Source organism: Quercus suber, unplaced genomic scaffold, assembly GCF_002906115.3.
Source record: "Quercus suber isolate HL8 unplaced genomic scaffold, Cork oak 2.0 scaffold_88, whole genome shotgun sequence".
NCBI classification, from domain to species: Eukaryota; Viridiplantae; Streptophyta; class Magnoliopsida; order Fagales; family Fagaceae; genus Quercus; species Quercus suber.
In genome coordinates this window covers 1,563,741-1,578,511 of record NW_027069553.1, presented here as the reverse complement: position 1 = coordinate 1,578,511, position 14,771 = coordinate 1,563,741, and the positions used below count along the sequence as shown (strand labels likewise).

The 14,771-nt window shown below is 36.6% G+C and overlaps 1 protein-coding gene across 1 annotated transcript; it reads left to right on the top strand.

The window, feature by feature from the left end:
- Window positions 1-585, top strand: LOC136067866 (uncharacterized). Its single transcript, XM_065774228.1, has one exon. It carries the CDS (start codon window positions 1-3, stop codon window positions 583-585), a length of 585 nt encoding a protein of 194 aa, XP_065630300.1.
- The last annotated feature ends 14,186 nt before the right edge of the window (window positions 586-14,771 follow it).

Genomic DNA, 14,771 nt, shown 5'->3' with positions numbered 1-14,771 from the left:
ATGGTGGGAAACCCTAAAAGGTGTAACCATAATCTCTATTACCAATACCACCAAGATCATGGGCATACCACAGAAGATTGCAGGAGCCTGTGGGATCATTTGGACCAACTGGTCCGCGAAGGTAAATTGAGACACCTCTTGCATCACTCTAATGGCCGAGGAAGTCAGATAAATTCTGAACTCCAAAGGGATGACTCTTCAAAGCCTCCATTGGGAACTATCAACGTCATCTTCGCCGCATTAAGGAGAACAAGATCCAGGTTGTCCAAGGTTATGTTGGTAGCCCGGTTACCAGCAAGGGACGTTGGCCAAGATTCGAAGAGAGCTAGACCAGATATTCAACCTGTTTTAGGCTTCTCGGAAGAAGACAAGATTAGAACCATCCAACCCTATGATGACGCTTTAGTAATCACCCTCAGAATTGGAGGATATGATATGAAGAGGGTAATGGTAGATCAAGGTAGCGTGGTAGAGATAATGTACCCTGACCTCTACAAGAGACTGAACCTAAAACTTGATGACTTAACACCATACAGTTCTCCCCTGGTTAGCTTCGAAGGAAGAATCATCACCCCGAAGGGCTAAATATGGTTACCTGTACAGACTGGCTCAGAGGTAGTGGAGGCGGATTTCATTGTAATAGATGTGTATTCCCCTTATACGGTAATTGTAGCCAAACCTTGGCTCCATACGCTAGGGGCTGTTTCCTCTACTTTGCATCAAAAAGTTAAATATCCATCTGAATGACAAGTTTATGAAATCCGGGGAGATCAATCCTCGGCTAGGTAATGCTTAGTGGCTGTCATCCAGCACAAGCCCGAAACGGAGTCCTTGGCCAGGGCCGAGAGGGATTTATAACAGTTAAAAAGTCGGGTATCGCCCGGCGAAGATCCAGACGAGGGTGTTAGATGTGAAGATTTAATAAAAGTTGTAATTGGAGATAATCCCGAAAGGTTCTTTCAAGTCAGATCTCAGATGCCTCTACAAGAGAGGGAGGAGCTAGTAGAATTCCTTAAAAGAAACCTTGATGTATTTTCCTGGAATGCCTACGAGGCCCCAAGAGTGGATCTGAAATTCATTTGCCACCATTTGAAGGTCAACTCATTGATCACCCCTAAGAAGCAACCTCATCGACACCCATCTAAAGAGCATGCTGATACAGTAAGAGAAGAGGTAACAAAGCTCAAATAGGCCGGAGCTATTAAAGAGGTTTTTTATTCTGAATGGCTAGTAAACACTGTGGTGGTAAAGAAGAAGAATAGGAAATGGCGAGTGTGTGTAGACTTCACTAATTTAAATAAGGCATGTCCTAAAGATCCATTCCCTATACTGAAAATTGATCAGTTAGTAGATGCCACCGTCGGCCACCCTCGGATGAGTTTCCTGGATGCCTTCTAAGGTTACCACCAAATACCATTAACCCTGGACGATCAGGAGAAGACTGCATTTGTCACCCCTATTGGTAACTACCATTACAAGGTAATGCCCTTTGGTTTGAAAAATGCAGGATCCACTTACCAAAGGATGATGACGAGGATATTTGAGCCGCAGTTGGGCAAAAGTATTGAAATTTATATAAACAACATGGTGTTGAAAAGCAAGATCGTTTTTGAACATATAAAGGATCTTAAAAGCATTTTTGAAGTTCTAAGAAGGCACAAACTACGTCTAAACATCTCTAAATGCTCATTTGGTGTGGCGTCAGGTAAGTTCTTGGGGTACATGATGACTCACAGGGGAATTGAAGTTAACCTCGATCAGATAAAGGCTATCCACAATCTACAGGCTCCTCAAAATCCCAAAAAAGTTCAGAAGTTGACCAGAATGACGGCTGCCCTAAATCGATTCATTTCCCAATCAGTAGATAGGTGTAGACCTTTCTTCTCGTTGATCAACAAGTGGAAGGGATTTGAGTGGACTGAAGAATGTGCTGTGGCTTTTCAGCAACTTAAGGACTATCTCGCTCGGCCACCCATTATGTCCAGTCCTGAACCAGACGAAGTCTTGTTTGCCTACATTGCTGTGGCTCATTGCACTATGAGCTTGGTGTTAATACGGGCAATTCGTGGTGTGTAAAAGCCAGTTTATTATGTAAGTAAGTCACTGCATGAGGCAGAGGTTCATTACTTGCCACTGGAAAAGGCTATCCTGGTAGTGGTCTTGGTACGCGGAAACTCCCTCATTATTTCCAAGCTCATACGGTCATTGTTCTCACCCAACTCCCGCTCAAGGCTATACTCCGAAGTGCTGATTACACTGGGAGGATTGCTAAGTGGGGCATGATTTTGGGGGCTTTTGATATCAAATACATGCCTCACACATCGGTCAAGGGCCAGGTCCTTGCAGATTTAATGGCCAAGTTCACGGAGCCCAGGTTAGAAGAAATAACCCCAACCTCGGACATGGGTGAAAAATCGGTTGACATGATTTCTTAACAAAGCCCCTCACATTGGGAAGTGTATGTGAATGGTGCAGCGAACCAGAAGGGTTCTAGAGTGGGGCTAGTGTTGATATCCCCCGAAAAAATCATCATTGAAAAGTCGCTAAGATTGGATTTCTCAGCAACAAACAATGAGACGGAGTATGAAGCTCTACTAATGGGAATCGCTATGGTTCGAAGAATGGGAGGAAAGTCAGTGAAGGTGTTCTCGGACTCGAGATTAGTCATTGGCCAAGTACAAGGTGAGTTTGAAGTAAAGGATGAGAGAATGCAAGGATACCTGAGCCGAGTTAAGCGTCTACAATAAGAGTTCTAATCTTTTAATTTGCTGCATATCCCCAGAAATGGTAATGCACATGCTGACTTCTTTAGCCACGCTCGCTACCTCTTCTGCACAGGGCTTGCCGAGGTTATCCTCATTGAGGACATGCATGGCCCTATAAAAGCACGAAGAGAGGTAGCCCAAGTTCACCAAATCAGGGCCAAACTCAGCTGGATGGATCTTATAATTAAATTCTTGACAGAGGATATTTTGCCCGAAGAGAAGGGCGAAGCTGACAAAATTCGGAGGAAGGCAACCAGATTCTGGCTATTCGAGGACCGAAAATTATACAAGCGTTCCTATTCAGGACAGTGCTAATTATGCATGCATCCTGAAGCAGCTGAATTACTACTGGAAGAGCTACATGAAGGAATCTGTGGGAGCCACACTGGAGGTAGATCCTTGGCTCACCGAGCCATTACCTAAGGTTACTAGTGGCCAAATATGCAAAAAAAAAGCCCATGAATATGTCAAGAAGTGAGACCAATGTCAACGGTTTACCCCAAACATTCATCAACTAGGGGGAACCCTTAATCTGTTATCCAACCCACGGCCCTTCGCTCAATAAGGTTTAGATATCGTGGGTTCATTCCCTAAAGCCACAGGAAACAGGAAATATCTTCTGGTCAACACAAACTATATTACCAAATGGGTTGAAGCTGAACCTCTGGCCAACATCAGAGACGTAGATGTATAGAAATTTGTGTGGAAGAATATTGTCACTCAGTTTGGGACTCCTCATACTCTCATTTCAAACAACGGCTTACAGTTTGATAGTAAAGCGTTCAGGAGTTATTGTGGTGAATTGAGAATCACAAAGAGATACTCCACCTCTGCCTATCCCTAAGAGAATGGGCAAGCAAAAGCAGTTAACAAGGTTATAGTTAATGGATTAAAAAAGAGACTAGACGATGCAAATGGCAAACGGGTGGAAAAACTGCCACACGTACTGTGGGCATACAAAACTACACCTCGTAGGTCTGCTAGGGAAACCCCCTTTTCAATGACCTACGGTGCTGAGGCTGTCATACCTCTAGAGACTGGGTTCCCAACTATGAAGACTAGTTCATTCAGTCCAACCAGCAACAATGAGCAGCTAGAAAAGAGTTTGGATCTGATTGAAGAACAAAGAGAAAATGCAATGGTCCAATTAGCACATTACCAACAAAAGCTCAGGCAGGACTATGATGCCAACGTAAATCTAAGGCCTCTAGAACCTGGCAATTTGGTACTCAGGAAAGTTGTGAGCACTGCAAAGAACCCAGCTTGGACAAAGTTAGGACCCAACTGGGAGGGGCCATATCGTATTACTTCAGGAACTGGCATTAGGGCATATTTTTTGGAAGATTTGGATAGTCATGTAATACCACGCCCTTGGAATGTAAACAACCTTAAAATGTATTATTATTAATCAAATCTTTAATTTAATCATTGTACCAATTTATTATGTAAAATCTTTGGACCTCTCCTAAGTGTTTAAACTTAAATCCAATCATGTCTGAAGTCTTTGGACCAGATGATTTGGGTTAGTTAACACTCGTTTACAAGTTTTCTAAGTGTTTAAACTTAAATCCAATCATGCCTGAAGTCCTCGGACCAGATGATTTGGGTTAGTTAACACTCGTTTGCAAGTTTCCTAAGTGTTTGAACTTAAATCCAACTATGCCTGAAGTTCTCGGACTAGATGATTTGGGTTAGTTAACACTCGTTTACAAGTTTCCTAAGTGTTTGAACTTAAATCCAATCATGCCTGAAGTCCTTGGACCAGATGATTTGGGTTAGATAACACCCGTTTGCAAGTCTCCTAAGTGTTTAAACTTAAGTCCAATCATGCCTGAAGTACTCAGATCAGATGATATGGGTTAGTTAACACTGTCTTATAATCATTATCAAAGTTCAAATTTAACAAATCATGCTTAAATAACTTCGTCTTGTAGTCTTAAATATTGAAATAATCCAAAAATCCAAGAAAATCTATAATATCTTCACATCATTCATTGCATTTTATGTTCGTTAATAACTCTTATATGACCTACTTCTTCCAGTATTTGAATAAGGTGTTTACATCACTGGTCTAATATTGTTGTTAAGTCTGTTTATATTACAATAGTAAATTTCATAACATGTACGAAGAAAATAGAAAATAGAAGAATAATTTCATTAATTAAAAAGAAAGTACATTGCAATCCCTTACATTAAAAAAAAATTAAAAAAAAAAACTAATACAAGTACAAAATAGAAATTCCTAGGTGTCTAAGTCTTCGTCTGAGAAGTCAAAGGGTCAGCAACATGGCTAGGCTGGGTGGTAGCATCCGTAATCTGATCCTCAGCCTGCTTGCCCTGGTCTCCAATCTGACCAGGCTCTTGGGGTGCTTCAATAGGATCAGGAAGAGTCTGGTCGACTACAAACTGCTCCGAAGCTTCTGTCAATTCGCAGATGTCTGGGTGGTAGAAAATGCTTTTAGGCTGCCTCAAGTCAGCCTTTGGAAGGACTCCAACAGCTTCAAGGGCTTTATCCCAAGTTACATCACAATATTCCCTGCAGACCTTCGTGAACTCCTCAGTAAGTCTGAGTTGGGTCTCCTCCACCCCAAGAGTATATGCTGCCTGTCTCTCAGCCTCTACTGCCTCTTTGGCCAGCTGAGCAGCTTTCTTAGCCAATTGAGCAGCTTCCCTGGCTTTCTTTAGTTCAGCACAAAGACCTTTGAATGACTCTCTCTGTGTCTCCAGATTGGTCTTAGTCATACGCAACTACTTGCATTGGTCTTCGGCCTGCTTTTCAGCAGTCCTCATGCCAGCATCAAGATTGTCCCTTTGGCTTGCCATATCTCTCAGCTACTCGGACAGTCAAGAGTAATCTTCCTTCAGACTACCCAGGGATTTTTCAACCTCAGACCGAGTGTGAGCCTCAGCTTGGGCTTCATTAAAGGTTCTTTTATTCCACTCTTCGGCCACATAAACCTGCTGGGTAACCTGTATAGTAGAAGAAAGAATTTCAATACAAAGTTAAAAAAAAAAAAAAAAAACTAATTAAATTAATTAATCAACATTTTAATAAATAAAAAAAAGGATTGGTTCACTTACCATGGTCAAATCCCTTTTAAGGGATAAGAAGAGTTCATATTGGCTGAAGCGCCTGTAAGACTCTATATCCTTCAGAAGGAGGAGTGGCTGCTCCAGGGCTTCAGCAACCAAACCTGCCCTCCCCCCTTGGTAATTCATGAGGGAGGTATCCTAGGGGATAGGAGCATCGTCTAGCTCCAACTTAGGGGACCAAGTGCGCGGCCCTCGGCGCACCTCAGCGGCAAGAGCTTCGTCTCAGCTCTCGGTGGACGAAACCCTTTTATTCTGCTGGCCCTTATCTACTTTCTGTTGCTTTGCCTTTTTTGTAGGTGCCACCTCCCTCTCTTCATCGATCGTAATGGGCCTTTTCTTCTTCATATCAGGCAATGGTTTTACGCCGAGATCAGAGGGAATTTGAGAAGGTGGTGGAGGAAGACTAACCACTGGCTGAGACGTCCCAGTCTCTTTAGGCCTAGCCTTCTTGTTCCTATTCTTCATCAAATCTTTCAAGCTTGCCATGTCGTCTTCTTCGTCCGAAGAGACTTCTGGAAGAGCTGTTTTCAAGACTGGAGGACGGACACTAGATTGCCTGTCAACTTTCTCCTCGGCATCCGAAACGTGTATCACTTGAACCTCTTCTGAGGCTTCTCCGAAGGTAAATTTATCATTTTTTTCTTCGAGTGATGAAGTCGAGGAAGCAACACCCTCGCCTTCTGCTGCTGGTTCGAGAGGAATCTGCTAAACTAGCTGGGCGAGCAGCGGTACACCCTGCGGGTTTAGATGTGGCACGAGGGGAAGATCGAACGAAGCCAAAAAATCTTTCCGAGCAACGTCGATGCGGTTGATATGATAGTCTCCTTGTCTAATCGCGTTGCCAATTGGCTGAAAATCGAACGGTTTGGGCGGGTAACCAAGAATGAGGGGAACAGACCAGAGTTGCCCGTCTTCACTTACAAAGATTTTCGATCGTAGTAGATAGTTGAGCGTGGCGGTGTTTATGAGGCTCAGCCAAGGAGAAACGTGATTTTTATCTGTTAACATCACAACAGAATTTAGTCAGAAACTTGAAAACAATAAGACACAGAGGACAAAATTGTTAAGAAACGTTGATCCTAAATTTATTGTTAGCAAACCTAAATCTAGGATGCCCCCACCTGGCTCTCCTGGTTGGGTTGGGCAGTGAAGACCGTCATGCCATACGCCTGAGACGATCAGATAGTCGTCTTTCATCCCTCTGTTAGATTTGGAAAGGCAGGAGACGAGCCTAACAGCGTCGGATCGAGATTTTAGATAATATCCCGCTCCTTTCTGACTTTGGCACTCGTACATGTGTACCACGTCCCGTAGGTTAGTCCCAATCCTAGATGACGGTTCAAATCGTCAATGGCTCCTAAGACTCTAAAGACGTTAGGCGCACATTGTTTAGGGATAAGCCTATGGTTTCGAAGGTAACTAGTGGTGATAGGGCCCATATGGATAGTTATTCCTCCTTCCAGGAAGGCGATGATGGGGATTATTACTTCACCTGACTTTTGATTTATTAGTATTCTTTCTAGAGGGCAGTATCTCAAACCCACATCTTCAAGTATGCGGTATGTGGCCCTAAAATCCTCCATTTGAGCAGGGCTATCCACCAGATACTGAAATCTAACCATCTTAGATAAACAAGAAAAAGGAGACTCTAAACACAGTGACTAGAGAGCGACTACTCGAAGGCCAAAGAAGGTGTCCGAGGAGAAGATGAAAGATTTAAGTATATGAGAACTTACATGAACTAGATCGGAGAATGATCTTTAAACTCGTAGAGATTCTTGTAGATTATGGATTTGATGATTGAAGAGCTCGGTGGATTTGAATGCTTTAGTTCATTGGAAAGTCTGAGAATCTGTAAAGTAAAAGAGGAAAAGCCTTTTCTGGGGCTTTATATAGAGACAAATGAAGGGGTAGGAGTCATCCCGCCCAAATTACGAGGAAGAACTACGTTCGTTAGATCAGTAGTCCACCGTTGGATAATAAAGACAAAACGCCGCCTGGAGTAATTAATAGCGCTTTGGGAATATTGAAATGGCAGAAGCAGTTATGAAACGCCTAAATCTATGCTCTTACACGTGTGAACTTAGATAATTTTTACTTTTATTTCATAACAAATCAAAATCCTATTTTTTCTCCTCGGATGCGAGGAAAAAATTAAAATTTTGAGGGGCTATTGTGGGGGGTGGAAACCGAAACTTATGTATTGGGCCCAAGACCCTATTTGAAGATTACTGTGTATCTAAAGAGGCGAAAGTTGTTGAGAGGGAGTCTGCATGAAAGAAAGATACCTGGAAGTGAAGGGGATCAATCCGAAGAGAGCACTAGTGGTCCGAAGAGATCATTCTCCTCGGATGTAAAGATTCTTGGTCAAACAAATATCTGGAGGGTTCGAATGATCTTACTAATGACTTCAGCGATCTGGATAAGTTTTGGGCATGCTTGGAGATAAGAAGAATGGAGAAATATCTAAAAGGAAAAGCTGCCACCACCACATTAAATGCACTGCATCTGCTTTTCTGGCCGCATTAATGTGGAGAAGACCCCTGAACAGTGTCATCCCAGCTACCACCACTCACAAAAAGCTAAAGAAGAGATCTAACATGACACATATTCAAGTGGACACTTAAATGAAGAACAAGTGGACGATGAAGATGGGGAGGAAGGATGCTATATAAAGAAAAAGTCTCTGGAGGAGAGAGGGGGGATGGTTTTGGAGAGTTGTATTGATTTTTCATTCAATAATATTCCTCTTCGGACATCAAATTGAAAAAACTTGAAGTGTGTTTTTTATATCAGTTCCTTCTTGAACACCATTTTTAACTATTGTTTAGTTCACAATCAACTTAGCTCTTTCACCCATTCTCTACAAATTCATTGTTTTAGGTTGAGTGGGCTCATAATCCAAACCTTTTGGACTTGAGCTACAAAAATATACCCTACAATACTCATAAAAAAAAGGACTAAAATTAAATCTAGTCCTCCGATTTTTATTTCAATTAACAAATTAGTTTTCTAAAGTTTAGTTTTTGTCAATTTAATCACTCACTTTATTAAAATGAGTTAATTTGATCATTGTCTCCAAATATGTTAGAAAATGATGCTGTTAAAAAAAAAATTTCTTAATTAAAATTTTATCTTAACATATTCATGAGATGCATGATTATTAAGACCTTATATTTTGCTAACTTCTATTATAAAAATTATTTTAAAAAAAGTTTAAACAGTTTCATTTGTTAATAGATTTGGCTAAGTTGTTCCTAAGGAACCATGAGAGCTTGGATTTGAAACCTCTCGTCAACATTTTAGAGCTACCTCTTGTCCAGTTTGTTCAATTTGGGCCTCAAATTGATTCATTTTTGTAGGATACCTTTTTAGTTTTAGACTCAATTTTTCATTTTTTTCCCCTTAATTTTGAGTTGAAAAAAGTATAAAATTTTATTCTATTTGGGCCAAACTCTTTAATTTTGGGTTAAAAAATACAAACAAAATAGGCACTAGAAATTTATATGAGTCCTAGAAAAGCAATATTAATGATAAATATCCACAAGATTACTTTAATATTCAAGTTTCAATAATATAGGCATTATATTTATATCTAGAAAAAAAAAATGCTTAATAAACTTAATGTAATATGTTACATGTGTTCCATGAAATAAAGATGACATTTTTTTTAATATTCTTGGATATATTCAAATTACTCAACTGATTATGGTATATTTAAAAAAAATTAATAACATCTTCTCTTTATATAAAATAGTATTACAATTATGTAATTTAAATCTTTTTATTAAATTATGTTCCTCATATATATATATATATATATATCACTATATGTTGTTGTTGAATGCAAAATATATTATACATTTCATTACATAAAGTTTATTAAATTAAAAAAAAAAATACTTTTTATAACACATGCACTATTTAACCTATAAATTTTACATTATATTCTTATAAATAATTAGATTATATTTTTCGGTGCATTGTGTGGATGTTTGACAAGTTTTGATAAAGTGAATATTGAGCATTGACTAAATTGACAAAAATTAAAACTTAAGGATTACTTTGACAATTAACGTTAAAATCAAGAAACTAAATTGACCTCAAAAAAAAAAAAAAAAGAAACTAAATTGAATTTTATCCTTGAAAAAAATGGTATGATGCAAAGTTACAATTTGTCATAATTCTCATTTCTTTTCATGCATTCCTGATAGCTTCTTTTATGCTTAATCTTCTCTATTTAAATCTTTTTATTAAATTATGTTCCTCATATATATATATATATATATATCACTATATGTTGTTGTTGAATGCAAAATATATTATACATTTCATTACATAAAGTTTATTAAATTAAAAAAAAAAATACTTTTTATAACACATGCACTATTTAACCTATAAATTTTACATTATATTCTTATAAATAATTAGATTATATTTTTCGGTGCATTGTGTGGATGTTTGACAAGTTTTGATAAAGTGAATATTGAGCATTGACTAAATTGACAAAAATTAAAACTTAAGGATTACTTTGACAATTAACGTTAAAATCAAGAAACTAAATTGACCTCAAAAAAAAAAAAAAAAGAAACTAAATTGAATTTTATCCTTGAAAAAAATGGTATGATGCAAAGTTACAATTTGTCATAATTCTCATTTCTTTTCATGCATTCCTGATAGCTTCTTTTATGCTTAATCTTCTCATGTTTTATTCATATATAAAATCACTTCTTGGTTTTTGTGTGTGGTTAATTTCAATACGTTAGAAGAAAATAAATGGGAGATAATAAAAAACTCAAACCACAAGTGTGGACTGTGGAGTGGACAATGCTCTCTTGAACAGCAATGAATCAATCACCATCTAAACAAATTTAATTCCATGGAGAAATTCAATGCCTTAATATTGGACCATATGATTTGCATCAAGGCATTTGATTTGGGTCATCTCATAACATTTTTGAGAATTCATTGAGGATTCTCGAGCGTTGCCTTAATTATCTAAGAACTTTCGTGTATTTTCTTGGTTGGCTGTAAATAACATGGAGTGTAAATTGTGGAATGTGTATTCCCTTACGAAATGACCAGAGTGGATTATGGTAATTGCCTCAAATTATGGAATGCGTACTCCCTCATGTGATCTTGAACATCCACAATCCCAAGGCAAGAATGTTCTATTTATTTTCTAAATAACAAAATTATCCTCATTTAACTAGAAATTTTAGAGCATCTCCAATAGAGTAGGTAAAGCCAAAATATAAAAAATGAAACCCGGAAAAAAAAAATTGAAAAACGAGCTCCAACAGCTTCTTTAAAACTCAAAAAGTTTTTTGCTAATGAACAGTCATTCTCCAAACTTGATGTGCTACTGTTCATTAGCAAAAGAATAAAACATGATAAAAAATTATCAAATAAATGAGTGGGGATAGGGGTATGGGGATACATGTGTTAAAAAATGAAAAATAATTAATGAAGAAATAATATTTAAATGAGATAGAAAAATGAGAGAGAATTTGTCGGAAGATGTATTTGAAAAAGTAAGTAGGTAAAAGGTAAATATCACTATTCACTGTCCAAACAGTACAAAAATATAGAGAAACTGTTGGAGATGCTCTTAACCTCAAATTAGATATCAAAATGATTAATAAAATGTTCATTTTTTAATAAGTTCAAAAGTATTAAACTTTCTGCAAAAATCAAACAACATATAAATAATACATATATCCTTTTAAAAAAAATTGCATATAAGAATTTTATATATACTTACTATATTAATAGCAGGATTCTGAAGTTTAGAATGACTTTCCGTTGTCCCAAAATACCCTCGCACATACCTTATTAAATCTTAAAAATGTTTAAAGAATAGGGTAAACTAAGTAAATCACTCAATTTTCATTATTGTTTTTTTTTTTTTTTGAAAAAAATCCTAAATTTTAGGTTTAATTACGTTTGTGAGTCTTTATAATTTATATTTTAAAAAAGACCTACGTATATGAGTCTTGCATTTTTTTAAATCTTAAACAAAAATAATTAAATATAAAACAAACAGATAAACTTCAAACAATTATGATAATTGAGTAGGGAAATTAACAAAAACAAAAACAAAAAAAACTTTTTTTTTTTTTTGGTTTGTTGAGAATACTAAGTATTTTTAACACACACACGGGGGAAGAGTGAAAAATATTTTTTTAAAGAAACTTACAATAGTATATATCCAAAATGACCTAACTTTTGGATACACAACACATGCAAGCTCTAAATCTTTTTTACCTATACTCATTTTTTTAATGTGAGATTAACCCACTATTTTTTCTTTTTAAAATACTAAGTATTTTTAACACATACACACACAGAGAGAAGAGAATTTTTTTTAAAAAAAAAAAAAACTTACAATGGTGTATATTCAAAGACTTACCTTTAAAAAATATATATATTTAAATATAGAACAAGTAATAAACTTCAAATAGTTCTGATGATAATTGAGTAGGATAATTAAAAAAAACAGTCACCCACTTTTCTTTAATCACATTTACATTTTAAACACAATAATTTTTGGAGATGAAAAAAACGTAGAAAAGCCCCTAAAGTCTAAGCACAGGCAACACGTCTGCGAATAAGAATCTAGTAGCCTAGCTAGTATATATAATAGGCATTACTCTCTTGTTGAGACTTTTTTTTTTTTTCTTTTTTCTTTTCTTTTTTTTTTCTTTTTTTTTTTAATATTATATATTGGTGCTATTGTTATGGTTATATATAAATGAATATTGGAAGATGTTTGCGCTATGTCCTAATTTCTTTTATTTGGGTTTGTCCATAATTTTCTTTAATTCAACCGCATCAATTTTTAACACATTATTATTGATGTCTTAAACTAGAATTACAATGTGAAGTATTTCTAGTTGGGCAAAGACTCAGATCTAAGGAATTCAAATTAAATGTAGAACTCGTTTTAGTATAAAATGGTATGAAAATTTTTTTTTTTCTTTTTCTTTTTGAGAAGAAAATGGTATGAAAAACATGAAGCTTGTTCTTTCAAACTCTTATAATAGTCAGCATTTTATGTCAACATAATAGAAGTGGAACATGCATGTCCTTTGGAAAAACGATTTCATCATATATTGCTTGAACTCATCTCTCTAAATGTCTCTCCAAAGGAGCAGTTAATGAAAATGCTATTTTCTTAAGTATCTTTAAAACAGTGTTACTTTAGCAAATAAATAGCTTCTCTTTTGCTTTGAAAATCATACCAGAGGAAGTACTTTCATTTCCCATCAACACCGGTCATATAACACTAGCAATTGAAGTCAAGGTCAATGTAAACTTGTAAAAGAATCCGCATGATGAAAAGCTAGGCTATTATTTTGTTGATTTGGTGGTAGTGCCCACTAGTCTAGATTGCGACAGCCCCATTATGATACTGTCCTCTTTGGCAGCATCACAAGAGCAAAATGATCAAAGCATATCATTGGGAGTTATCTCAAGTTCTTCATGTACTTAATGTATCAAAAAATTTTAGTTCCAAATAACCAGTTTGAAGATATCTAATCTCTAATTCATTAAAAAGATTTTCTATGTGTAGTTTTAACCACATGAATTTTTTTAATGGTTTATGTAACTTATTTAAATAATAGAAACAAGTTTAGCTCCAAATCAATTTGGACTTATCTTCCTTCAAACTACTATGTAACAATTAAAGAAACTATCAAAATTTTAAATTGATTTAGAATTAAACTATATTCTTAAATGATATACATAAATAGTTTTATAAATTGCTACATATCAAATACTCAATACAGTAATAGTCTTAGGATATAGCTCCAAACTTATTTTGGAGCTAAAAGTCGTTTATAATGGAGACAATATAGATTCATTAAGTGTTGTAGCCCACCTAAGGTGCATATGAAGTCTTCCATAGATAGGACCTTTTTTTCTTAATTTTCTATAGGGTTGGTGGATGCCTTTGTTTTGCCATTTCATCTGCGTGATTAGTTTTTGTCCACTATATGGATGGCAACTTTAATAGATCTTACCACATTGGTTGTGTTCTGATTAGGGAGTATGTCCCAAAACTCATGAAAATCCCCATGATTAATATTCCATGTAGTGGGAGAATTTAGGAGAACAAGGCTTTAGATTACAAATCACGGGGATCACAATTTTCTTTAACAACCCATCTCATCTTAATGGCTTTACAAAAGGCAAAAACTTGTTTCATGTAGTGTATTTTACACACTGTAATTTATAACTAAAAACGAAGTTTAAAGTCTTGTTTTCAAGTTATAAAGACACAATTTAAACATATTGGGTAAAACATACATAACCCTTTATTACAAAAAAAATGGTAACAAAACAAAGATGGGCTTCTCTCTCAGTTTGTGAGAAATCAATCTAGCTCTTAGATTAGATTACACGTGAAAATCATGATGGTCGGTTAGTGTACACGCGGTTTAGCATGATTTTATTGCACCCAAACAGCAAATGTGAAAACAAACTTAAAAAAGAGGCTATCATTTGTCTTGGGGCATGTATGTGCGTGTCAACGTGTTAGCAAAAAAGGGCCAAGACCCACGTCAGAAGAAAAGGACCAAAAGGTCCAAAACCCATAAAAAAAAAAAAAAAAAACAGAAAACCACCCTTTCTGTGAGAGAAATTGGCGTCGGCGTCGGCGTGGAAGTGATCGTCGGCATCGGCGTCGCGTGGCGTCGGCGTGGGCGTGGAAGAGCAGTGATGAGGAGGGTGAGAGAAGAGAGGAGAGGATTGAGGTGAGAGAGGTGAGAATGACCAGAGAGAGAAGAGAGAATGACGGAGAGAGAAGAGAGAGGGGAATAAAAAAAGAAAAAAAAATTTTTGCCACACGCATCCGTACCTGGCAAATTTGTCACCGGTACTGTTCAATGTTGCAAAAAATATGATATG

Coding starts and splice junctions, on each gene's coding strand:
- LOC136067866 (XM_065774228.1), top strand. CDS start 1: ATGGTGGGAAACCCTAAAAGGTGTAACCATAATCTCTATTACCAATAC.